A 27847-nucleotide genomic window follows, 5' to 3' on the forward strand; every position below is an offset into this window, starting at 1 on the left:
AAATAGGCTCAACTTGCACATGTACCACACTGGTAATTTTAAACTGTATTCCCTGCCGAGGCTTTATCGATGACATCAACAGCTTTGACTTTTCATTTTGGGATTTATTTTGATTTTATTCTGAAGGGAAGGGGTATCATGATCACCTTTATTTCACTTTAACTCACCTGGATCTTCTTTTTCTTTGTTAAAGGCTGATTTTAAATAAATAAATCAGTCTCACGAGTTTCACGTGAACATTTCTGGGCTCGTTTTTTCCCCCGTTACAACCAGGCCTCACTCTTTGAAAACCTTTACGACTAGCATAATTACAATTTGCACATTCTAAAAATGATTCCCTCAGTTTGTCCAGTTACACCATGCGGTTTGTCTTTCAGCCTCATTACGCTGATGAGTTTCCACCAGCAAATGAAAATGACGGTAAAGTTCTCAGATGCGTTGCTGCTCAATTTCCATTTCAGCAGTCAGAATGAACTAGTGATCACATTCGGCAGAATGCACTGCTTTACTGTGTGTGACTCACCTCTGCGTTAAATGCTCCTCATGACGCAGAGCAGACAACTAAGAAATCTTAGACATTTCATTTTAATGATATTTAAACATCAATGCAACACAATCAAATGAGCGATTCCTGCGTGTACTTGAGGAGACCCTGTAGCTGATTGAAAAGGAGAGAGCATCACTGATAAGGGGGGCTTGGCCCACATGATTAACAAAAGTCTTCAGCCACATTTTTATTTCTTTATATTTTGTTTCTAAAGAGCCAGACTTTCTGGTGCTTTTTTTAAAACGGTCTTAAGAAACAGGCTTTATGAAGGGTTTCAAAGCTTTTCTTTGGACAATGAATATTTTGCTACAGTCTTTGTACCTGACCATTTTCAGAGGAATGTGTTTTTCGTTTTGTTTAGCCACTTAACATCAATCTATAAATGATTCAAGCATAAAAAAGACACCGAACTCCAGGGCTGAACCAGTGCTGCATCTATACATACCTTAGCAAAGAAACTATTTTAAATTGTATCTGCAGGCACTTTGTAACTAGCAGCCTGTTGCAAAAACACATCATTTGTTCCCATGTTTTGAATCTGAATCTATTAAAGATATCAAAGATAACATATAAATATAGCATAAAATAGTATTGTTGCACCAACAAAGTGCTATTAGCCAAAAACTTTCCATGTTTCAGAATGATGTGCAGTGTCTCCTTAAAAATAAATACTGAGAAAAAAGTGTCAGGCCTGAAAAAGCATCTACGTAGATGAAAGGTATATTGAAACAGTCGTCATTTGAGTCTTCGTTAGAGTCAGTGGTGATGGGGATCGTTTCTAAATTGTTGAAATTACGAACAAAGAAAAGTATTGTCAGATGTCGATCTACCATCTGGAAAGATTCTTATTGCCAACAGCTTAATTTTTCAGCATGACGATGATCCCAATCGAAGAGCCAGTGCAGTAAAAGCATGCCTGCTACACTATCAGTCATGGACTGACCTCGCCAGAGCCCAGACTGTTGAAGCAGTGTGGGATCATCTTTACAGAGAATAGAACAAAAAGCAGCCAACATCCAAAGAAGAGCTTTGAATGTCCTTCAAGAAACCTGGAGCACTATTATTTAAAGACTACTTAAAGAAATTACAGTAAAGTTTGCCGAAGACAGTTCAGACTGTGTTAAAGAATAAAGGTGTTCATACCGAATATTCAATTTCAAGCTCAAGTTAACTGTAAAAAATAATTGCATTCTTTGCTTTATTTCCATGCATGTTTGCATATGTTACAGTAAATTGCTGCAGGTATTTCCAATTTTTCTTGAGAAATAAGAAGAAATGAAGGGCGACTCAAGACTTTTTGCACAGTAATTATGTGATGGAGGAGAGTAAAAATGTTGTCACAACAAAGTGATAAAAAAAACATTTAAACAGAGGTTTACTGAAAGAAATGAAGAAATATATTCCCTCTAATACTTCTACAGATAAATATAAATTCACAGATTAAAACAAAATAAAATAAATGTCAAACCTTTTGAAGAAAAACGCCTCATAATGTTTAATTTCTTCAGACTGTGAGCTCATTCGGTATATTGAACATAAGCTACCTGAGAACAACACATAGAAAACATGCAGTGAAAAGACGGAGTGGAAGAACTGAATAAGAATCATCTCTAGCACTACGTTTTCCCTCCTTTTCACAGCCTGAAGGTTAGACTAAGGAGGGCGAACATCATGAGTCATTTCGAATGAGTTCACCACCTTGTGTATGGTAAAGAGGGTTTTCAAATTGCCATAAATATGCCATTATGTCTGCAAAATGACATGAAATGACTGTCACCCAGCTCAGTCAATCCTATTTCCTGAATCTAAAAATAAGGGATAAAAAATTAAAAAAAAATACCAGACCCGATTGAGGTGTAGGCCAGGGGCCTGTTTCACAAACAAACTACTCACATGCAAATTGCAAATGGCATCCAGTTTCACTGACAAATTGCAGATAAATCTGCCTCCAGTGCTGTTGCATGAGTCACAAGTATTATGTTTCTTTTGATGAGTGAAAAGTGCTAAAATTAACACAGGCGAAGATGATCTATTTCTGCAAGTCACAGTGTGCGTGTTTCAAATTTGATGTAGTGGCCGTCAGTGCCAGAATACCCAACACACACCCATAATGCATCCCCATTCATGTCCTCCGTAAATGTTCTGGAGTGAGCTGAGGGAAGCCAACATGGGTTGCAGAAGAGAATAAAGCCCAAAAGAGGGTCACACTGCCAAGCACCGATCAGAACATCAGAACTTGTCGGCTCCAATTAGAAGCGCATAAGCAGAATATGAAGTGTGACCAGACGAGCGGCGGCGCCACGTTACCCTAACCAGAGCTGACACAAGAGTGATCACTCCACCTGAGAATAAAATTTACTGGAAACTGTAAGGAAGCACATAAGTTATTTAACACAGCTTGGGAAAGAAGCTGCAAGTGGCGAAGCACACTCTGCAGCAGCCACAAGAAGTATGTTGCACTCAGTGCAGGAGCCATTAACTCCAATTAGAGGGTAGCAGCTGGAGGAGACTGCTGAAGTTATGTTATTGACCAGAGTGTCTACTACAGTCTGAAGATCCATCCTGAAGAGCCGTTATTTCAGTCTTTTTGAAAAAGATTAGATGGAGCTTTGCATTTAAATGATACACTTTAGCAGGAAAAGATCATTAAATCATTGGAGTTGTCGCTGGGCAACAAACAACAAACTCCTGCCCTGCACGCTGACAAATGCATATAAAAAGCGGGATAACCAAAGCCAGCATCTCTGGTGGAAAGGCTGAAAAGATTAAGATGTCACCTTCGCATTTTGAACTCTCCCAAAACTGTTTAATTATCTTTTAACAATGTGGATTTTTCACTGTAAATTTACCATGAAATGTATTAAACGCAAGTCTGAAGCTAGTGAGCGAGGCGACTCTAAAGCTGTGCATTGAATAGAGATTCCCAGCATCCTCTCAATAATGATGCTGACACACAACACGACACACAGGCGGAATCTTTTTTGTAATATGACGTATTATTATTTGTTTCATTTACATATAACATTTTCTGACTATGCAAGCTTTGCTGTTTTTAATACTTTATTTCCTAGTCGGTCTGTCTGTGCGGAGCCTAAATCTTAAATTGCGTGCGCTTGTATAGTGTCTTTAAACCTCAACTAGGTCCTACAAGGCGCTTTACAGTTTGTTTTGCAGTCACCTATTCACAAACTCCTGCAAAAAACTCCTCGCTACATAATTGAGCTCCTCATAAGAGATGACTCGGGGCTTCGGGTGTGCAAACTAGCTGTGCAGCTGAGAGAACTGCATCATTTATATCATGTCATACACTCAGTTCTGGCAACTGTGCCACGCAGAGTGCCACTGGGAGCAACTTGGAAGCAACTTGGGGTTGTGTGTACCCAAGGGAATTTTGGCACAAGCCTGCATAGCAGACAGGCAGCCTCACCAGGTATCAGTGGACACCTATTGTAGAAGGAATTACCACAAGGGTAGTTCTGAGTATGTTTTCAGGGGTTTGTACCATCTGCCTGTGATATTTCCTGTGCAGTAGAGCTATAACCATGCAAGCTGCAGGCACAAAACATGTTTGCAGCTGACATCAAAATGCAACTGCAACATAAGATCTAGTTTAGTTTGCAGTAATTTGGTCGTAAAGTAAAATAACTGAAAATTATTTTTTATATAATTTCCTTTAAAAAAAGAAGCTAATCCAGTTTCAAGGAAAAACACCACTACATAGCACATACTGTATATGCTAGAGTTAGAGTAACTAGATGTATCATCTGAGAACCACAGATGTCTGCATTCAATTTTGTGCCAATCCATCAAGCACATTTTACGATATCTCACAGGGTGTGTGACAAATTTAACCTGCAGCGTAACTGGATAATAAGTCAGAGATTCTCGATTCCAAATTTCATTCAATACATCCAGAATGTGTCAAGATATTTCAGACTATAACAAAGTGACTGACTTACACTGCTGCCCCTGCAGCCTTGCCACCAGGATGGCATAAACCAGAATACCACAGAGAGAAATTTAGCAGCTCGCACAATATTGCACCTATGCAAATTGAAAAATCCGGCACAACATTCTCTGCAAATTAAATGAAGCAACTGGTCGGCCATTCTCTCCCTCACCCATCGTGCCATATTACAGATGACTTGCCACACGGGGCCTGGCTGTGAGCTGGCCCTCAAAGCAGCTCCAAGAGCAAGGCCTGCAGTGGCAGGCAGTAAATAACCAGCATAAACGTGTCATGGGAGACACCCCACAGACACCAACCCATTTAATGTTAATAGGAAAGCATCGGTTACCAGATTCTAAATAATAGCTCGCAGTCACCATGGCCAAGGATAGTTACCACAGGCGCAGGAATTTATGGAGTCAGCAAATTGCTTTTCTATCCCCATTCTTCCCCTATTTGTCCGTTTTGCCATCTCTCAGCGCAGGACGGGGATGATGGAGCAGTGCAGGGAGATGACGGGACTGCTGCAGCCTGCCTGACTGAGCACACCTGTCCTACGGCCACATAGCTCGGGATGATGATGCTCCTAGGTGTACAACAGCTATCATTCCGTCTGGGTCTCAGGAGAGACAGCCACTTGACAGGCTGCTGAGATATTTTTATTCCAGCAGGGCCTGAGGTGTTTCAGTGTGACTGCTGGCACTTTTATTTCTTGGACAAGAATTGTGTATACACACTGCTCAATTTGAATATGCTTGGCATTGTTATGTGAGCCCAATAAATGTCATTTTCAACTGTTTATTGAAGGTTTTAAAGACTGATGATGGATCTGTCTGTTATTTTGCAATTTTCTACCTAATTAAATGTCTGAAAAATAGAATTACACCTGTTTCTTTGTTTTTACTTTACAGTGTCACAAAAAAAGAAGCGATGTGGTGCCAATAGACTATTTTCAGTTCCTTTACTGTCAACAAATATCATACAAACATCAGAGGCAAAAACATGTCAGTCTGTCTCTTAATACTTTCTGACTTCTCCACCCTGTCTTTGGCATCCTGCTGTCTTTGAGATCTTAACACCTGCTGAAAATCCTTTTTTCTTACCTTGTTGCAGTGAGATTCAATACTTTGTGAAATCACTGTCAGATGCATTTAAGCAGCGTTCACATGTGCATATTGTGCTAAAACAAACGGTGGGTGTGCCCGACATTTAGGGGGTAACTTTGCCTCTGTCACAACAAGGATGGTTGCTCACCATAATAATCAACTTCTCCTTCATTTTGACAGTGAAGGACAAGGTTCAGTCACCCAAAAATTGATTGTGCGACAACCTCGACCTCTGAGCGTCCACTTTGAATCGCAAGGAGATAGCACAGGTCGCCCGGTAGGAGGAAACCTGTCTCCAATCGCAATCTGACTTGAACCGACGGCAGTCGCTCTCAGACAGGTTGACAAAGGTTTGCAAAATACTGACATGTAACATATCAAAGCAACAAACTGCAATCATTTCCAAGTCGGTCTGCACGGATTAGTACAACTTACCTGTGACATGTCTCTTTGCAATAGTAGACTCATGTATTCCAATTATTACATTATTACAAAAAGATGTCATGTAATTGCAAAATGACATCAAACTTATCACCATTTCATCGTCGCCTAGACGCACCAAAGTTACTTTGAAGGTTGCAGATCTGGTCTCCCCTTTTCAAGGAAACCAAGGCTGCAAATTCATTGCCCACAGTCACAGAAATTTTGGTCATGCTGTGGTATCCAACCACTAAGGAAGTTTAGCACGGCATTCAAAGTATTCAGTCAAAAACAATGATCAATGATTAATTAACTTAACACTCAATAGACAGGAGCCTGGCAACTGTTGCAAGTCTACGACTAAGACTCAGCTACACAGACAGTTATTGTTGTTAGGATCAGTTCAGTGTTGGATTTGCATTTTCATTGTAGGAATGTACTACAATTTCACTGCACTTAATTTTAACAGTGCTGTCAGCTAACAAAGCTGCCCTAAAGAAGAAGACGCAGAAGTGGCGATCAAGGTGCCACTTCTTACTGAGTATATTCGCCTTCTTCTTCTTCTATACTGTCACAGATGACATCTCGTCCAGTCAGATAGTCTCACATGTTCTCCGCATGCAAACGAAAACCTTAAACTGAAAAAAGAAGACACAAATGTAATTTACAAACTGCAAACTGAGTGGATTTTTGTTGTTTAGTCAAAGCTGTTTTTCATGCTGTGCAAGAAGGAGTAGTATGAAATGGTTTCATCTGACTGGAGGAAAATGAGCCCTTATGTCTGCAGCTATGGTATCTGTGTGCAGATTCCAATGGGATTACAGTACATTATTGCTAATTATACTTATGTAAAAATGAAAGGCAGCCCACATTAATGTCACTTTAAATACTGAAAAATTAAGTCACAAAAGTGCCATTGCTAAAGATATTCAGTCTGGCTGCATGGAAAACAAATCACTGAGGTCCTCATCTTGCCCACTGGAGAGCAAGGTGATATCAATAAGGTCAGAAATGTGGTCAGTGCTAATAAAATCACAAAAGCACTCTGTCCAATTCAACTCCACGAGGTACTATTGAGGTCTCAACCTGTAAATTCATCTCAATGTTCCTCTTTGTAGGAAGAAAATACGAGACCAGACTGATTATTCATGATCACAGCATCTGAATCTGACCTACAGTCCCTTGTTCATTGTAAACAAAGAAAAATCTTCTGGATAAGAATATGCAATGTCACTACAGCACTTGGTAGGTTGCTAATTCTTAACGCTCTGCTAGAGTTACTGGAGACCCGGGGCAGACTTTAACAGAGGATGACATTTTCAGATCACTCTCCTGAATTAAAAAAGGAGAGAGAATAAAAAACACGCCCGAGACAATCTTTAACACAGTTTGCTTCCTACATAACATTATAAATAATGCAATCCCGAAATGCATTCTTAGGATTCATGAGAGGAGATTTAAACAAACCATGAAAGGCATCAGCTTTCCACTTTGATTTTGGATTAACCTTGCACCCTCCCAAAACTGTGAAAAGTTGTACAAATCAGAAGGGAAAAATGCTAATTCCCAGCCAGGGTTGGTGTGCTACTGAGCATGGATGTATGGAAATAAAAGAATTTACAACCTTTTACAATTTATCCATCACATGCTGTCGAGAGTGTCAAACCTGTTAATGTAGACTTCTAAAAAGGATAAAAGTCAAATGTCTCAAAAAATTCCCCAAAAGTAATGAAAATTGTTTCTGTTTGATGTCTAAAAACGAATGCATAAATGTTTCTAAACGCTACTAAAAGCATCCCAAATGGATTAACAACTGTAACAGTCGTGATTCACTGATTGAATAAGATAGCTTTCCAAGAGACTGTACAGCCAAGCGGTTGTAAATGTGGCCAAACCAATTGTTTGACATGAATTCAAATCCACATATTTGCATGCAACATGACGGCTGGTGTCAGGGAAGAGGTACTTCAGAAGTACTTCAGCTGACAGGGCTGCGAGTGCGTAGCAGACATAAAAGGTTGGGAACCCCAACCTTTACATTATCTGACACAGCGGCAGTGGCGCCGTCCTCTCCAGAATGAATAAATGACATTAAAACAGGAAGACGCTGAATGATTTCATCTATATTCCGCTGAAAACAGCTTGAGGGAGAGTGTGGAAAATGCATAACATGAAACATGACCAGCAGGCATGTAGAAGAAGAAAGGCGCTGAAAATAGAACACGCTCATAGTCCTTTTAGAGTCTTTCACAATTATAGCTCATCACTGCGTGGAGCCTTAAGAGTTCTGCCAAATCTGACTACAAAAGAGAAGCACATGATATGTGAGCTGCTAGGGCATATGCTACCATTATTAAACCCGCTACGTGGATTTATTTTTTAATATTACAGATGTTTTGCAGCTGTGCTCAAGATCAGAAGCTGTGCAATCCTGTCATCAAATCAAATTGGATTTCGGGAAAGAAAAAAAACATCTGATGGGCTTCTGATAGCCTTTGTGCTTGGAGGAAAATGCTCTTTCAGTGTAAGTACAGGAAGGTTACTGACCATAAAAATGCTCCAAGTGAATGCAGATTGATATAGCTGGAAGGTCCTGCAGAATGACAACATTAAAGCCATTTTAAGATGAAATTCCTCTTTGAGATAGGACGTCACTCCAAGCCCTTTTGGGAGAGAAAAATTGTGCGGCTCTTTTTCTTTACCAGCAAAATAAACCATTTAAAGCTCAGAGAGACATTCAGTTTCAACCTGGACTGGGCCATGAATAAGAGTTACCGGGCTTTATGATCACAGATGAAAGGAAAGGAATAAAAGAAAATATCACCGGCCTTGTAAGAATGAGGGAGAGCAAGGCTTTTGATGTTGAAAACCAAGATTCTTTTTTTTATATTTAACTGATTCTTAGAATAGCCATCACAGCCAGAATGTGGACACAGGAGCAGTGATAATATGGCAGATTTTTGAGGCAATGTCAGTCAGTAATAATGCAGAATATCCATAAATGAAAACTAAAATTGAGGCCAAAATATGCCAAACGTGTCATAAAATCGAAAAAATAAACTTTAGCATAGTTTGTGTTGACACCTGTCAGTCAGCTCGGGAGTAAGAGCGGGTTCAGATGTCATTTAGTTAGTGGGGATTTCATTTGGTTGACATTTGGGTTTAAATATAGGCTGCTGCTGCTGCTGTCACGTCCACGGAAGCGCACAGGATTACCTTCCTCTCCTCCAAATATATTCCCTAAATTATCCCACACTGTGTTGCATTCTGGGGCCCTGAAAGGAGTCTCGGGGCTTAAGACGCACACCGTGTAATTGTAACCATAATTACTCGCGACATCCAGAGTTCAAATCCGGCTCAACACCTCAGCCTGCCATCACACGTCAGTCTCCACCCATACAAACTGATGAGGCAGAAAAGCCCTATAAATTTTTCTTTCTTTCTTTTTCCCTGCAGAAAGCGACACTCGAGAGGCAACTTGCAGGGGAAGAGGAGAGGGATCTGACAGGCTCTTTTCCTGTGAGCTCCACAAAACAAGCGCTGAGCGCACACTTAATCACTGTCTTTGAAATTACTTCCTTTCCTTCCCAGTTAATGAATTGATAAAAATGTGGTCTGTGCACAGCCTCATTCATTCATTCATTCATTCAAAAGAAGAAGAGGCGAGAAAAGTCGAAAGAACAGTAGAGGTTGCCTAAACGCCCGACACCTTTTGATCTGGCAGCTCCACCGGTCAGAAGAGCGCGTACACGGTGCATACACAGGTTGTAGCCCTGAAGCTCATCCGGCAAACCTCATCCATCACACAGATGTCTGGTTTTAAAAATACATCTGGCAGACTGCGACCAGGACGATGGCCAGTACTCAACTGCAGCAGCACAGCCAGTTTCCATCTCAACACGCACAAGAGTAACCCAAAGGCAATTTAAGAAGCCAGTTACTGTCAACACCGCGTTCATCTGTTTGCTCTGAATGTGAGGGTAACCGGTTGAACACATTTCCTGCAGTAATCACTTAAGAAGAAGAAGAACCCTTGAACAACAATCTTACCTTTCTCTCCCTGGAGCGAGGATTTGGCTCAGCTTGGACTGACACGGCTCAGCTGCTGGCGAAGAAGACGCTGAAATAAATGAGCTACTCCGGTGGATGCAGCCGCGACATGAGCTGAAGAAAGTGAGGAGAGCAGCAGCGCAGAAGATTTGAAACGGCGGAGCAGCGCAGCGCTGTACCGGCGGCGGAGACTGTGCCTCTGACGCTGACATCAGAGGGCTGCTTTAAGGTGGCTCCGCTCGTTCACATCAGCGACACGGCACACGCGGGGAGGCTTCCAGGCGCCCGGTTTAACTATCGCAGTAAAGATTATAAGCTGCGAATAAAATGAAACTGTAATAGAAAACTTGCGTTGTTGGAGCTGAGGTGGGGGATCGGTGGGAGCTGAATGGGAGCCGTCCAAAGAGAGCTCAGGAAGTCATTTAGCTCAAGGTTGAGAGAGAGCGCGCACAGCTCCGCAACTCTTCATCATTTTACAGCAAACCCAAAACTTCAGTCAAGCCTGGAAGATGTGAAACAAAATTCCGACTTTCGGTTTTTCCTTCCAACCCAGTTCTGGGTTATGTCAGCCACAAAATATCAGCAAACAATGAGCATAAACCTTTCTGTTATAGGTCCATAAGTACGGAAAGGATGGCGCACTTCTAACATTAATGGAGAACTACTATGCTCATTTCCAGCCTTATATTTTATTCTTGGAAACCAACAGATTAGCTTTGCATGATCAACAGTTCAAAATAAACGCTAGTCACCCTTTAAACCAACTTTTCTCTGATTGGCTGCCCCTGTCAAACAGAAGATTTGAACAGCAGGTGGGCGGGGCTTCTGTAGTTGGAGTTTGCTGTGTGCCTGAGAGGGTCACAGTAAATATATCCCCACTTGGATGCCGGTTTAGCTCATTTGGTAGCGCAGGTGACCCATATGGCAAAGGCTAATTCGGACACCTGGTTTGAATTTACCTTGCTCGATCCTTTGCCCAGATTTTTTTATGTTATTGCAATAAAGGCCAAGAATCTACCTTAAAAAAGGGTATTCCTCTCTAAACATTCTGTAGAACAAACCATAGATAAACTTAGCATTTAAGGATTATTTTCATATAAACTGACCTTATTATTCAAAACTTTGGCCATGTTTATATCAGTGTGTGGTCTGTAAAGGTACAAGAAAAAAATGAAAGAAAATATAAAGTACTGGAGAGCGCAACACACTGCACCATGCACAGCACTCCAAGGATGCAACCACAGGGTTTGAGTCAGTGAGCTTTCATTTCCTCAACAAATGATGAAATTAATAATTTGTTGCATAACCAAGATACACTGTGCTCAGTTCGAAAAAATTTTCCCAAGGGTCCACTTGAGCTCAGGCAGTTCTCTGAATCTTTTAAATTATCCTGCAAACTGGGTTCTATCCAACCTTCATAGGGTATAACCAAAAAACTGAAATAAAAAGAAAAAAAAAAAAGAATTCAGCACTGAGTATGTGGGAGTTTTTTTCAATTGCTTTTAGAAAGTATTTTCTTCAATAAACTTCAAAATTATCCTGAAATGAAGAAATGTGGACAATATACACACACGTGCACAACAGAAGTTAAACATTCAAGATTCTGACTTAGGATAAAATAAAAAAAGAAGAAACTTCAAGTCCACGTAGTGCTTTTGTTTTGTTTTAAAGCATTTAAAAAAAAATACAAGTAGGGTATGATCCAGGTTGGCTCGCACCGAAATTAGACAAATACCATTTTATAATGGTGGACTAGAATTCACGAGAAAGAAGCAAAACTCAGGGATTTAAATTATTTTAAAATAAACTATGAACTGTGAGTGCTGTGTTCTTTAGAAACAACAGGTGTTATTTATTTGCATAAAAAAGGAAAAGTCTTACACTTATTTATTTTTCAAGAGTGCAATTAATAGGTTTGCAGCTGACAAGCTGTACAAGGGGAAAAAAAAAACACATTATGCCATCATTGTTAAATGTACAAGACAATAAGGACAGATAAATGTATTTACATAAAAACGACTCGCACACTTGGAAGAGGCGAGGGGAAAAATATGTACAAGTCTTTTTTAAAAAGGGGGGATATAAGAAGCGAGTTGGCGCTTTTTTTCTTCTCTGCCGGGTTCAGCTTCTACCTCCGCTGTGCGTCAACCTGACCATCGTCTGCTTTCAGCTGCCAGCTGATGTTACTCTGAACAAAATGTTTAAGGCCGTCATAGCCCTGAGTGAACAAATACTCCAGGTACCAATTCCATGGCTTGGAGTGCTGAAACACACACACACAGAAACATGTCAGGTCAGATTGCAGACATCTGAAGATTTGTGTGATCAAAGATGTCTCTATTAATCTATGAAACATGACCGATGCACATCAAACTACACCTGAACTTTATTATAAATGCAGGGAAATGAAAAGGAACCTCTCATACCTTTATGGAATTGAGGTCCATGTCCTTTTTCCCCGGCCAACACTGATGAAAAGAGAACATTAATATTTATCGACAGCCAGCCTTCGCGAATCTCACAGGATCACTGCTGGATGATGCAGTTGGACCCAACCAAAAAATAAAAAAGGTGCGGATATTATTAAACTTGATGAAAAACCCCATCTCACGCTGCACTCATTAATAATAAAATCTCCTTCTGTATTAATGCATCATCTGTGAAAGATACATTAACACCACATTTAGCTGGTCTGTAAGATGAATAACCGCGCTGCCTGCTGATTCAAATTCCCTGTGCGGTATGAAAATAAGCATGGGTTTTACTGTAGAATGTAGGATTCAATCCAAATCAAGACAAATGACGCGCACTCACCTTCTGGTGAAAGTTGACCGCGTAGCTCATGAAGGCAGGATGGTGGACGAGGTCGAAGCTCGACCCGTACTGTGGCACGTTACTCTTGAGAAGCAGCTCCTCTCCCAGCTGTACGCCCATCCCTGGATAAAACATTCTGGAGTTCCACAGGCAGTTGACCATGATGACGACGTAGTGGTTGAACTCACGGAAAGTCTGGCGGCTGATGTGAAAGGCCTGCTGAGAAGCACATTTCCAAAAGGAGAAACTAAGAAAGTGGAGTAAGAGTATAGCCGAACTACAGAGATCTGATGCTGCGATGATTAATCTGAATACCATTTACCAAGGCTGTTTTACTTAATAAAGGCTGCCAATGACATTTTCAGGCACACATACTGGCTTGACTGACATGTACTTTCAAATTCGCAGCTCACAGTGACTGCTGTAATAAAGGACAACTTTAAGTTCACATCTGAGAAGATATTAAAGTCACCAGGTTTAAGTAGATGCTTGTAGACTCCTAAGGAGCTTTACTATTAAATCTACGAAAGTGAATGAAGGGGCAAAACACAGAGAGAGCATCGACTAAAACATTAAAGCAGAAAATTAATGTATAATATTGTTCACATGTTCATTTTCACATAACAAAAACAATAAGCATCAATCTTTACCTCTGTCACTTTCTCTTGGCTCTTGGCTGATGTCAAGTTCACTTTGTACCTGATGAAAATAGAAGAAAAATAAATAAATAAAAGCAATGGACCAGTGGCCTCTGTGATCATAAATCACTGCACAACAGCCAGTTCTCTATGGTCAGACGTTTTAATTTTGGAGTCACGGCTTTTTACTCTTAGCTTTGGTAAAATTATTTTAAAACCCCAGGGTGTACTCAATTAGTTAGGCTATAAGGACGTGTGTTATTAAAGCCTGGAGTTATAAATGATACTAGAATTCCACGTAAGGAAAGAATCTGGGCTTTAGGGTATTGCCCCCTGGCCTCCATCATTAATAATGCCTTAACATGCAAGTTCAATTAAGCCATTTGATTCCAATTCAGTCCCTTTATCAAATATGTATAAGCAGCATATGACATACTACATTTAGGGCATTGCTAATGTATGCATTAAGATAAGCTTATGGCAGCTTCCCATAGAGGTGCTGAGCACCCACCTGTGCATGATGTAGGCCAGTCGGTCCACGCTGACGGGGTCAGTGGCAAACAGGGCTGGGTAAAAGACTCCAGCTGGAGGCATCACTATGAGAGGGAGGCCATACTTCAGAAATGTGTCACAAACCTGCGGGAGGAGAAAAACATGTAACAAACACCCACAGAGATTAAAAACGTTAAAGCAGAGGCTCAGACATAGAATATGCATCCCCGCTGAACCTTTTAGAAAGAGTGTGCTCTGCTACAAGTTGATCTTTAAAGCTGTTCAGGGAATCTCATGTTCTCTCCCTCTACTTGCATTTTGCTAAATAAGACTGGGCTTGTGTTTTTAAGGTGTCAGACCCTACAAATACCATCATTCTGCAAGGTAGGGGTGGTGAAACATCTCGAGGATGTTTTATTTTTTGTGTCACTATATAGAGACAATAACAAATCGCAAACACAGATTATGACAAAACAGATAAAATCATTAACTCCAGCTTCTTCTTCTTTTTTACCGTCTCATAGAAGTCCAGGACGAAGCTGAGGAGGAGACAGTGACAGCCTTCAAGCTGAAGGCCCACAGAGGCCAGTCGACCCACAAAGTGAATCAGCTCCATCACCGAATCCTTAAACCCCGACAGAGTCATGTTTCTGGAACACAGGGCAAAAGAGAGTCACTTTACCCAAAACGGATGTTAAATGACACCTGTGACAGCCTTTAACTCATGTCCTTTGAAACTTTGTTGCAGTTTTTCATATAAAAACACAGGAATCTATCCAAAGCAGCTCACTGCAAACACAAATGACAAACACTGAATCAAACAGATACAAACACAATGCGTGATCAATGATTTCTTCAATGAGTTGTACACTGGGTAAATACCACAGGTGAACTTGGAAATGGCACTGAGTAAAATGGATCTTTCCACTGACTGAAGGCATTTATTGCAGGATTAAACAAGTGATGAAGCTCAGGCATTTAAACATAATTGACTCGTACGCCACCCTTCAATTTGGAAGCTAGAAAATCGTTTCCCTGGAATATTAAGGTGCCACTTGTTCCCAAACAAATTTCAAATAAAGGACTTGTATAAACGAGCTCAAAACCCAAAGGGAAAACATACAATAAAGACTGATTTGCTTTAGCTGCCAGTGGATAACAGATGGATTCAATTCAAGATAAATAGTTGCAACATATACAAATGTCAGTTGTCTTTCAAGATTTAACGTAATCAAAAATTTAAAAAAAAAAAGTTGCAACAAGAGACTTGACATTTAACTTAATTTGCCAATAATCAAAATTAAAACTACTGTTTTGTCCTTGGGGAAAAGTAATTAGTCAATTAAGGCACAATAAATAAAAAGCCAACTTCTATGAGAAAGCATTTCGTGACACAAAGTACAAGTTTCAAGCATCAAGAAAGCAGGAAGCAGATGTAATTTTATAATTAGGTTATCATATTTGGCACTTTAAGTTCTCAGAACATGGGTGTCTAACCAGATATCCGCTATGTATTACATTACTTGGCCTGCAGGATGTGTCATTCACTCCCTAATAAACTTAAGCTTGAGGTCTGGCTTCTTTCTCTTTACAGTTCTACCAATATTCAAAAAATCCCATCTCAAAGCAACAGTGAAAAACTATATCATGGATTTTTTTTTTTAACTTCTAGGCTGAAAATCTATAATTCCATATCATCAGGTTGTTCTAAAGGCTTTCCAAATCTAGGATTACATTCAAAATCATTTACATACAAAGCCTTGAATGATCAAATTACATCATCATATTTTAAAGACCTCTTAATAATTTCGAACTTTCCTTTCTGATAAAGCCTATAGTTATGGTTTAAACCGAACCATCCACTGCTTATACTCCTACAGGCTCAGGCGGAACCTCCCATGATGTACTGAGTGTTTTGTTTCGGTACCTCTCTTTTCTTTCCTCTACGAATTTCTCACTATTGTAAGCCATTAACTTCTGTCTGCACTCTCCTGTAGTTTGTGTTTTGTTCTGTTTGCTGTTCCTGGTGTTTGTATTTTCCTCTGCCTTGTCTTCAGCTGTTGGTCGTGCTGACAGTTTTTACTTCCACGAGCAAAGCCTGTAATCCTGGAGAAGCTACGGAGAAAACAACGGGGTCTCAGAGCAGGAGCTGTTCCAGCGATCATCGTGGAGAATGTGAGGTGTTTGGACAGTACTATGGATGAGCGCGGTGAGCTGACTGAGCCCCACGGGGGAACACAGAGAGTGGAGTTTGATGTGCTTCATGGAGTGTTGCAGCGAGGCACTGACACACTCATACATACGATTCTGCTGCAGGACTCTGACTTCCTCCCTACTTTCTACTGCATGCTAACGTCAGATTGCTAAATCATGCAGGTTTACTTCCCTTGAAGTGACTATTGCTCAGAAAACACGCTATATACATGGAACTAAATATAACTGAACAGATGTGAAACTCACATGGACGTGTGGCTGTTGAGGCTGATGTCCAGGTCGTCTTCCAGAGCATAAATGGAGTGCCAGGTCAACCACTTCAACAGCATATTGTTAAGACACTCCATCAGTCCACACTGCAGAGATACAAACACGAAAGAGAGAAAAAGAACCAATTATGCAGCATGTTAAACACTGAACTACTCAAGGGCTTTGTTGCGCTGTTTTTCACTACTGCATTTTTTTTTCCTAATAACTTTGAACAGTAATGGGAGCAAGTTTGATCTGTTTGTGTCTGCGAAAGAAAAGCCTACCTTGAAAAACAGCGAGGATGTGAAGAAAAGCTGCATGAGAGGCTCAAACAGAAGCGTTCTGATCTCTGAAGGGGGAGACAAAAGGTCACTATTGTACCTGACGTACAATTCAATGCGTTACAGTTCCCTACATAAAGGACAAAATGACAGCTTGCTAAGATGAGAACATGACTGTGATTTTATTCAAGTGCACGACAAGATCAGAGAGAAAACCTGTGTTATGTAAGTGTACGTTGACAGACATAAGGAGAGAAAATTGAGCTGTGAAGAAAGACGGTCATAGAAAGCAGTGATCTGTGGAGGCAACACTCACGGGAACTTGGAACAACCGGAATGTTGCTCAGCAGGCCGAGGATCTGCGGACGGAGTAGTGAGCCGTCCCAAACATTCAGAAATTTATAGAGGAAAACCTCTGAACTGGAAAAGCCCTCCTGTTGGAGAAAATTATGATGTGAAATAAATCTTTGGCTCAGCGTTGGTACACAGCACGTATCAGGTACGCGTGTGGCGCCAGGTTAATGAGCATCAGAAATAATGACGATGTCAGTGAGCTGTGGACGTCGCTATCAGGGGCTCACCTGCAGAAAGTGCTGTGCAGACAGCAACTTGTTCAAAAACTGGAGAGCTTCTTCTGAAGTCTGACTGGGTCCTCCATCGCCACAGAATAAAAACTCTTTAAAAAATACAGTCAAAAAGGGTATTTACTGCGTGAAAAATTCAGAACACTACAAAGAGGACAGCAGGAGATTTCAGATGCACTGCATCTTCACACGGAGACATATTCTCATATGTCTTTAAACCCTTCTGTAAAAGAATCCCTTTAACATGGCAACAAAGTTATGTTGGGGTTCAGCTCAAGGTCAGCTCTGCTTTTCCTCTAACTTCTAGAAAGAACATGTCACAGCAGTTATGTAGTGTGCAGTGTGCGTTCCCGACTTACCTTCGTGAAAAGCGTAGCCTAACCAGAAATTGAGGCGAAGGAGGGCAGACTCATCCTGCACACAGTCCAGGTACTGCAGCGCCAGACTGGAACCCAGCAGCGAGCCCATCTGAGCAGGCAGCTGGTGGAAACACATAAAGCAAAATTATGATTAAGAAACTAAAATAACCAGAAAGACACATAAAGACAACAGGTACACAGAAGCAAAAAACAAATAAACAAACACAGAAGCTGAAATAAATAAGAGTGTAAGAACCAACAGATGATCGTGTCCTTATCACAGGGTTGGCCACCAATCTAATTTTAAGCCAGTTCCTCGGTATCTGGTAATCCCCATAATGGCAGTACTGGGACACTTCTTCCACCACACTGGATAGTTTATACAGTCCCTTATTGTGGCTGAACAGCTGCCTCTCAATATGGGGACTTTGTCAATTTAATACACGAATTAGAATGAGAGAAAGACAGACTGTAAATGGACACAACTCAGCTCTTCAGTAATTATGGAGCAACTGTATCGTTAAACTGAAAAAGCACCATTCTGCTTTTGACAACAAGAACGCCGGCCGTGAGGGAAATAATCAATGATCCTTTGTCAATGCCGTAACCGAATAGTTTTATGAGGGAAATTGATTGTACTCATCTGTCTTTCCTAACACGTGGCAAAGCACCACTCTCCCTGCCATAAACACATTTGGCACCAACGCCCTCCAAGCCTTATTGTCCACGTTTGCTTTGTGGGCAGTGAAAGAGGTGAATTTATGTAGCATGACGCATAAAACCCTGCAATCCTTTTAAAATGACTTACATTGGTTTATCAGGTCACTGAATCTGCAGGGCAAATAGACATTTATGGAGAGGCCTCTCTAAATGACCATTTGCTTTGCAACTTTGTCCAATGCATTACTCGGATACATCTCCACTAACATCCCTTGCTTTCATTACTCATAAAGGACAAATAACACGCTGATGATATCTGTAAAAATAAAAAAGCAACAGCCTGTTTAAAAAACAAATGACAAGCACTCTGCTCATGAAGTCAGTTTGTGCTCTAATATAATAAACAGCCACAGGCCACTTACGCTGTGGTTTCTCTAGGTCAAAGTTTTTAATGGCCAAGCACAATAAACTCATACAAATACAACAGTAACACAGCGCCACCCTGTGGCCCAGAGGATATATCACAATTTAAACACAGCTACTAAAGGGAAAAAAATTCTTATGGACCAGTCAGACTTGAGGTGTTGTGCCATTTTGCATCAATAACATGTCTTCTTTCCCACTTGTGAAAATAAAAGCCCAAAATACACATTTAGATATTTTTACTGCACTTTCTCTGCTGTTTAAGCAAAGTAATAATGTTGGATTTTGTGTATGTAATCAAATGGTGACGCTTCAAGTGTATGTTTAAGTAAAGAATTTATTTTACTAGTACATTATAATTGTATAACATTCTATAAATACTTGTACTCTGATCCAAAAATCCTCACTTCAGTAGCATATCCAAACTTTCCAATTTGATATCCATGCGCCCAAAGTTTTTACTGAGTCACTCAAAGCCTGCTGAACTGGTGACTTAAATGTGATTTGATCCAAGATCGGGATTTCTTGCCAATTTACACGCATAATTTAACTGGCAATGCCCAGTTTGCATATTTAAACATAAAAGAAAATTCCTAATACAAAAAAAAACTTCTGTAATGTAAGTAGTCACCTGAGGAAGTTGGTATTTTTGTTATACGCCTGTTATGAGACCCCTTAAAAGGACTTCTCCTTCTCTTTTGCCTTTCTTGTGAACCTGCTGTGGGGGCTCAGTATGAGATGCTGCATCTTTACATATATATTCCTTATGAAAAAGCCTGTTTAAAGCCACAGACAGCTGGAGTCCTCACGACAGAGTATTCTCTCCTGTTTTACTTCGTCCAAGTCCACTTTAAACTTGCTGCCTGGGCGCATGCATAGTTGACGAGTTATAATATCAGTTCTCCACAGGTGAGTTCCTTGCACTCACTCTTCAATGACGAAATTTACATGATAGGGACCCAAGCAGACACAAAACGTATAAAACCCGTTTAAGCCACAAGTTCTTGCCATCCATTCAAGTAGCCAGTGTACTTGTTCTAAAAGTGAAAAAGTAATTTTCATTATATATTCTCTTTTCTCTTAATTCCATGTTAGTAGTTTAGATCATAGATTTGTCTTTTGCTTCACTATTAGTCCATCCTGAGACCGCAGTGTTCCTTTGACAGCTGTCATCACTGCTGGTGTTTCTTGGTAGTTAGGAAGAAGGGATTCTCATTTTCCTGCTGCATCTGATTTACTGGGACACTTCAGTGGCCAACTAGAATACATTATATTCTGTTGCTGAAATGATTTACAGCTGATCTGTAAAATTGAACTAGATAAGAGGAAGCAACACAGCGAAAGAGTGTCGGCACTTGACAGATGCAGAACTCTGAGATTTATCACAGGAGAAATTACCTCTATACGATGCATATTTTCCAACAGCTGAGCAAAAGAGTGGAGCTCCACCAGTGGGACCATCCTTCTGCTGGAGGACTGCTCAGACTGAGCTTCTTTGTTCAGTGCAGGAATCAAAGCAGGAAATTCCAGGTGGCAGTGTTTCTAAGAAAGAAGCAGAAAGTAAAAAGCAAAGGAGTTAAAATCATGATAAACTGCTTGAATACAAATAATTATGTATCTCCTTTGACTAACAGTTCAAAACACAATGATAATGAACGGAAGGGAAAAAAGCATCAGGCAGCACAAGAAAATGTACAAAGTAATCAAGAAAATGATCTGCAGTGTACATCTGAATGAAAATATGCCAATTTTTTTTGCTGGCACAAATAAAGTACACACTAATGTGAACCTCCAACAAATGAAAAGCTGGGAAGGTACTGTCAGGCAGCAGCAGTAGCTGACGGTTGGCTACAAACCCAATTAAAAGATGCATACCCTTTTTCTTGGGTTGGTTTTATCCTTGTTTGTGACCAGACTCATGCTGGAAGCGCCTTGCAAACCGTTCCTCTTCTGGACAGCAATCAATGCTGATTGCCAGGGAGAAATGTGGTTCCTAAACCCACTCTGCAACAAAAGATGAAAACCACCATGTTTGCTTTGTTTTCCAGAGAATGGTCGTATTCCAAGAGCAAGTATGTTTTAGGTACAAACCTTCATCCGTGATGGAATGGAGAGTGTCACCAGTTCAGGGCAAAACACTTTGTAAAGTGACAGTAGGTGCAGGAGGAAAGGCTGTCTTCCCTGAGAAGAAAACAATAAACAATCAGTCCCATCTTTGTACTCTGCATCACATTTTTTGTTTCTTTCATAATGAGATGCGCGACATGGGCAACTGGAGGGTAACTGTTTATGGGAAAATTGTGCCGTTGCATTTCTGCAATTAAATTCCAAAATGATTCTCACACTGAGGAAGGAAATAATGAAATTCACTTGATTAATGACGACATCAAAACTGCAGGATGCTTACCAGTTTAGATTGTAGTTCCAGTAGCTTCCTGACTCTGAAGACTCGCACTACCGCGACAAAATGAGATGTTAAAAAACCTCAGAAAAGTGATGAGGAAAAAGGTGAAACAAAGAAGTAAACTGAAAAAAGGGAGAATAGTATTTTCATAGTATAGGGATCTGATTTCAAGGATAAAAGTATTTGGCTTACCGCTTTCCTTTCGGGTCAAAAGGTACAAGAGATGGCAGATGAAAGGACACTGAAAAATTTTGACAACATGATTAATCAATTCACACCTTTAAAACATAACTATTTATCTTGCCAGCTGTTAAAAACACAGTCCAGCTTAGTGAAAAGCGTGCCTGACATGTGTAAATGCCATCGGATTTGTCTAAACAGTCATTTCAACCCATTATTATAAAGATCGCCAGCACTTACCAGATTTTCATCTGTGACAAAGTTGAAGATGAAGCCATAAATTGCTCGTAGCTGGTCCTTTGCATCAATCATATCAAATACAGTCAATACCCACTTTATGAAAAGAACCTGCATGGAAGAGAAGTAAGTTTGATGGTCGTTAATGTCACACTCTTATCAAATAGAACAATGAAATTATGTCTTCAGTGTGACCCCAGGAATAAACAAGGCATAAAACTAAACAAGTCTGAACTTCAAAACACACCAGAAGAACTTCAGAAGTGGAGTATTTGAGCCTGAGTTGCATTTTATTTTGAAAATTGGCTGGTATCTCTTAACTGCTCCTACATCTCACTTCCTGCGCTTTTCAGCTGCTCTTTGGAATCCCAAAATATACCTTGTGCTAATTTTAGTGTGGCAGAGCTGAAAAGTTGGACTTGGTGGATTTACAATCATTATACTAAACAGACACGACTGGAGCTCAAACAGAGCTGCAACACAGCCAGACTCACGCGTTCCCTGGACAAATATTCCTCCAGACAATAATTAATGAACAGAAAATGAGAAGAAGCTTTAGGCACATCAAACAAAGTTTTACTGCCCCAAAAGTTAACTGAATCCCTAAAGAAGGATTGGAAGTTATAATATTTCCTTTAGTGCAAATATTTTACGTGCACTTACTTGAGTGCTGATGGGCATCTTGCCAACGCTGAGCCAAACCACTGCTCGAACAACAGCCTCCTGTGGCACCACAGAGGCAGGAATCAGACACTTGAGCACCCGGACACATGGAGAAGTCCCTGCACAGAAAATTCAGAGCAAAATTTATCAAAAGAAGCCTTAAAGAGTGCAGAACGACGTAATATCAAAGACATTACCACACATTTTTTCACACTGTCCAAATGACTGTACAATTAAAAGAATGAAACTCACATCACATCGATTAGAAATAATAATTCTTTATAAACTATACAATTAATATTATATTACTATATAGATCTTTTCAATTAACCTTCACAATATTACATTGTGGAAGACTACAATAGATCTGTTGTGCTTATGCTCTCTTTTTCTATTGACAGTACAAAGACTGGCAGGTTTGGTGAATTGTTGTTTTCAATTAAGTGTGTCTTCAGTTAAGTGTGAAAAGTGTAACCAAAAGTACATTTGCTAGGTCCTCAATCTGACAGACTCCTGCTCTCTATAATTCTGTTACACAAGCCCATCCTCCCTGCTGGAAATTCCCCAATTTACCCAGTTTGAGGCTGATGCAAAGACAGTCTTACCCATACGGAGGCTCATGGCAAACTCCAGCATAATAGAAACTGCTTCTGGGGGAAGTCCCTGACTATAGGCCACCTTTTCCACTTGCACCAGGTTCTTCTCCAGCTCATCATTCCCCAGAACAGGAGTCCCTGCTTCAACTACACGGAGGAGAGGTGACATTGTATTAAAGTGTGTACATTTATATAAATGGAAAAAACACTTACACTGATATTTCCTAAAAGACTTCAGGAAAGACATGATTCTAAATTGCCCATAAGTATGAATGTGAGTATGAAAGGTTGTCCGTCTCGATGCGTTAGCCATGCGACAGACTGTCAATCTGTCCAGGGTGTACCCTGCCTCTCGCCCTATGGTAGCTGGGATAGGCTCCAGCCTACCCTCATAAGGACCAGCGGAAGAGAATGGATAGATGGATGTAAACAGTTTTATGTAAAGAAGTGACTTGCAGGGCCTTAAAATGGAATGTGTTAATGAGCTGAGAAGCAAACAAAACAAAACAAAAACATAAACAAAACAGTTTCACACACTAGAATAAGTCAGCAACTTTGATATCGGATGACAGGGTATGAGCTGATATAAACAGTTTGCTTCATCAGACCCCCCAGAAAAACAGTTTATTACATGTTTACTCACTGCGACATAAAAACTGTCTGTTTTCGCAATTTAGCTCAGTGTTAAATCCATCATCAAATATTCACGCATTTGCTGGCTTCTCATTAAGAATAACAAAAACACACCACAGCGCTGCTGTCATCTAGAGTCAAATCACAGAAATAATTTAGACTTTTCCTGGTTACAAGGACATTGGGGGTTATTTAGATACAACACAGCTCCAGGGTGAAAATATTTGTCAGATTAGTTAAAAGTAATAACAAATTAGTTGGCTGATGCTAGACAATGTTTGATGCTTTATTGCTTACATGCTAAAGTATTTAATCAGAAGGTGTGTGGTACATTCCTTTTTCTGCATTTTCAAGAAAATAACAAAAAATACATTAAAAATGTGAAGACAAAAACAACTAAAATGATCTAAAATAAAACATCCAAGTGATGTCAGTCTCTTGAATCATTTCATCCTTGAATCCTTTTATGCCAAGTTAATTAATTAATGCATCCAATGCCTTTTAAGATGTTTAATAAGTTGCAGGAACCAGGGTCACTGTAGGCAAGTAATTCAGGAATGCATCACTAACAGTGCCTTTAACCACTTCATCACTAGCACTAAATAGAACTAACATAAAATAACAAGAATAAGAACACAGATGGTGAAGATATGGAAGAGAATCCTGGATGAATAATTAACTCATATCTAAATATTTATGAGAGATACTAATTTCTGGAGGGAAAAATAAAGCAAAGAGTCAAAAGAGCACAATTAAAGAAATATAAAGACTCTTGAAAATCACATGAGATGGTTCAAAATTCAATACAACACAGTTTTTCAGTCCTGTTGTCATGCACCACAAATGTTCAAAGTCATGCAAAAACCAAATCATGGGAAATCCACTTGTACTGGAAAGAACTGCAGCTCCACATATTCTTTCTGGTTAAGAAATGCTACACTAATGTCTAATCGGCTAAAAGACTATAATAAAGGTTGTGCTCAATTATTAAAAATGATGAAGTTAATCAAATTTCTGACATGTAGTAAAGCATAATGTAGTGTGTTGAAAGCCTTTTTACCCAGTTAAAGTTACTTGTGACTGCCGTAGGTCTATACTTTCCTGTTCATGTAAATACTGGAATGTTTGTGTTTTCAATGCTGGCTTAATACTAGGTCTGACAGAAGATTGCTTACCTGCTTGTTTAAAAATAATGATGATTACCCGTCAGTAACTACAAGTTACATCACCACTCCATTGGCTGCAAGTGATATTTTAGTTGAATATTTACATCTTAGGTTGTTTAAAATTACTATAAGACTCTTCTAACCACCTATTTGAAGGAAATCCTCCACATAAGTCAACAGATTTTGAAATACTTAGTTCAAAAGAAAGCTATCAATCTGTAGCAAACTGGTGGTCTGTCCAGGGTGTACCACACCTGTCACCTTATGACACCAGGGATAGGCTTCAGGCCCCGTGACAATGAATTGGGTAAGCAGACGATAAATCGATAGATGCCCCGATGGATGGTTGGTTTAACCACATAAATCTTTTAGAACAAATTAATCTATGTTTTCACTGAGAATGTAAGAATAATAGCCCTGTGATACAGTTGTGACTCACTCGCTGTCAGCTATGACACGGAAAGGGGCAAGTTGTTAAGGAAATGATTGGATGAGATGGATAGTAAGAGTGACTATTTTTCCATCGCAATTCAGCGAAACCTCTCAGGTCATGTATCAACTTTTCGTCCATGATTTCAGGATGAATCCAAGTCGCTTCAAAATCCTAAAGCTCTACTCCAAATGCTCCCTTTTACATATGTTAACATAAAATATTAGAAGCGCTTTAAAATATGCAGAATTCCAAAGCCCACTGTGATCCCAGTAAGTAAAACAATCAGCTTTCTGGCAACCTCCTTAAAAACTGAACTGCAGGAGATTCATAAAAGTGGAAAATATTCCAGAGCTGTATTACCTGATTAGACAACACGCGTACCCTAATAAAGAACTATATGTGCACCACATATAAACATCAAGGCCATCTTCATTGACATGAGCAGCAGTCAATTAACTTCTAAATATGGCATAACTACACCGAACCAAAACCTGCTTAGGGGAAGTGGGAAGACGTTTTTTCAAAATAAAAGATTAGATTTATATTACTGCAAAACATACAGTAACAAACTTTGGGTGATGAGTAGAGACTTTAATCAAATCCAGTGAAATACATATTTTAATTTGTTTAGCTCACAACGACTATGACTGACTTAAAATTGCTTGAAGTAGAGCTACGAGATAATACGAGTCCCACAGACGTATTAGAGTATTTTCCTCATTCTTTCTTGTTTTAAAAGAATATCCATGCAATCAAGTGAGAGGTTTAAGCGAGCTTGCTGACCCCTTTGTGTTTTGGCACGACACAATGCCTGTTACCTAATAGCCAAAGACGCTGATATTTTGGCTTCCCCGGGGTCCCAATGCTAATACAGGGGAGGCGTATGCTAGCTAGCTGCGTTACACGCCACATTAAATACAAAAGTAACGAAATCATACACTTTTTTTTTCAGGCCTCGTTGGATTTTCTCCATCTGTTTTCTGCTGAGGTTAAACACTGTATAGTTAGTAACAGTAACGCCACAGCCTGTTGTTGGGCGGAGGTTTATATTTAGACGTACCGTCAGAGAAGTATTTCAGAGCTAAAACAAACGGGTCCTCCGCCTCGTTCTTCCTCCTCTCCTTTTCTGCAACTCTTATACTTCTGTTACCGCTCCGACTGGACGCAGATTGGTCGCTTACAGACGATTGGTCTGAATCCGACAGATTTTGCGTTGCTGCCATCTCTACATTGCCAAAACTTAAAAACACGGTAACCCCCTTCGTCTTCGGCCATTCAAACAAAACTCAAATCATCCGCGCGACCGTTTGCCCTGCGCTTGCGCAGTCTGGGCTTCCCGTTCTGTTGCTTCGCGGGAGTTGTAGTCCTTTCGTCTTCCACCTCGCTGAGTGCCCATCGTTATTCTGTGCCTCATAGTCACTGGTGTAGATTTGTTCTTCATAATAAATGTTTTACATTTTTAATAAAGTGATGAACAGAATACAAAGGGACCGGTCAGATATCTTAAACACTCTGTGAACAAAGAAGCTGACACTCTAAAATTACTCAGGTATCTATGGGTTGCATTTATTTAAGAGCCGCAGGCCTAAAAAAACTGGACCCTATTTTGAGAAAGCAAAAATAATGCTGTGTGTTTACCCTAACTGTATGCATAGCAAGCCACTACTGCTCACTCTGTTTTCAATCCGTTATATGTTTGTAAAGCACATTTTTTGTGAAAATGCAGTTTACATTCATATGACACTTATAAAGAACTACAAATTACAGATTAATTACAGATAATGAACTTAAGGAGGGTTAGAAGCCTTCATATCAACCTAGAAATAGCTGATATATAGGCTATATCAGTCTTTTAATTTACTTTGGTGCTCACAGCAAAAAATTTCACTTCATTAATGAAGTTACATTTTAGCACCTCATATCTTGCCAGCCATTCTTGAATCCTGTAGCCTTCAAACGCTTTGTCCAAAATTAAATACCAACACTTCTGAGTCTTCCTACATATAGACGCCAGATCCTTAGTCGAATGCAGTCTACAGTGGGAGGACAATATCCCAGATGTATACAATCTTTTTTTTTTGTAGAACAAAGCTATTTTAATGCCCTTCTTGACTCAACTCCAGAGGGATTTATTTCTCCTCCCTGTATCAAACTTGGCATCTTTTGATTGTTTTAGGCAAATCTGTAAACCATTACACTATAGATCATCTCACATATATTCTGTGGCATAATTTCCATGGAATATTGATGCTTAACTAATTAATGTAACAGCCATATTGGACGTTATGGATTGGTTAGAATATTTTTGATAACTCGCCCTTTTTCCAGTCTTTTCCAAAACTGGCACAGAAAATCTTCAGATCAAGCCTTGCAGAAATCAGCCTTGTCAGGTGGATTTTTTTTTTTTTAAATCTGTCATTTACAATTTAAATCAAAAGCACAGTCGACAAACATCAAGTGGGACTTCGTATGAACTTTTGGAACAAAGATTGTAGCTCATCCCAAAATATCAATGTGGCAACCACGATAACAGCTTGTGAAAGTGTGGTGCTTCAGTGCCTCCTTATTTATCCCCTTTAGAAAAACATCTTTTGCAAGAGAAAATAATGCCCTCCTGTAATTCAGCAGCAAAACCCAAAATGCTATGTCTATCCTGAATTTTTTTTTTCCATAGTTATATGTATCTATGTTAGTAAATATGCCTGTAAAAGACATGTCCATATCTAAGAACACGCAGGGCAAAGGATCT

General features: G+C 39.8%; 1 protein-coding gene across 2 annotated transcripts; it reads right to left on the reverse strand.

Moving 5' to 3' along the window:
- Window positions 1–11900: 11900 nt before the first annotated feature.
- On the reverse strand, window positions 11901–26502 carry cenpi (centromere protein I). Of its 2 annotated transcripts, none has more exons than XM_026145397.1 (20): window positions 26159–26502; window positions 22876–23013; window positions 22271–22389; window positions 21611–21718; window positions 21383–21431; window positions 21194–21240; window positions 20878–20967; window positions 20662–20790; window positions 20185–20328; window positions 17704–17824; window positions 17342–17436; window positions 17077–17194; window positions 16764–16828; window positions 16477–16586; window positions 14531–14666; window positions 14036–14160; window positions 13537–13585; window positions 12887–13102; window positions 12499–12540; window positions 11901–12335 (listed from the first exon to the last, which is right to left on the reverse strand). In XM_026145397.1, exons 1-20 carry the CDS (start codon window positions 26319–26321, stop codon window positions 12201–12203), a joined length of 2199 nt encoding a protein of 732 aa, XP_026001182.1. In that variant the 5' UTR covers window positions 26322–26502; the 3' UTR covers window positions 11901–12200. The 2 variants fall into 2 exon arrangements, with proteins under 2 accessions (XP_026001182.1, XP_026001172.1); XM_026145387.1 differs by having other exon boundaries at window positions 12887–13105; window positions 26159–26501.
- Between the last annotated feature and the right edge of the window lie 1345 nt (window positions 26503–27847).

Source organism: Astatotilapia calliptera, chromosome 2 (genome assembly GCF_900246225.1).
Source record: "Astatotilapia calliptera chromosome 2, fAstCal1.2, whole genome shotgun sequence".
In the NCBI taxonomy this organism is placed as follows: Eukaryota; Metazoa; Chordata; class Actinopteri; order Cichliformes; family Cichlidae; genus Astatotilapia; species Astatotilapia calliptera.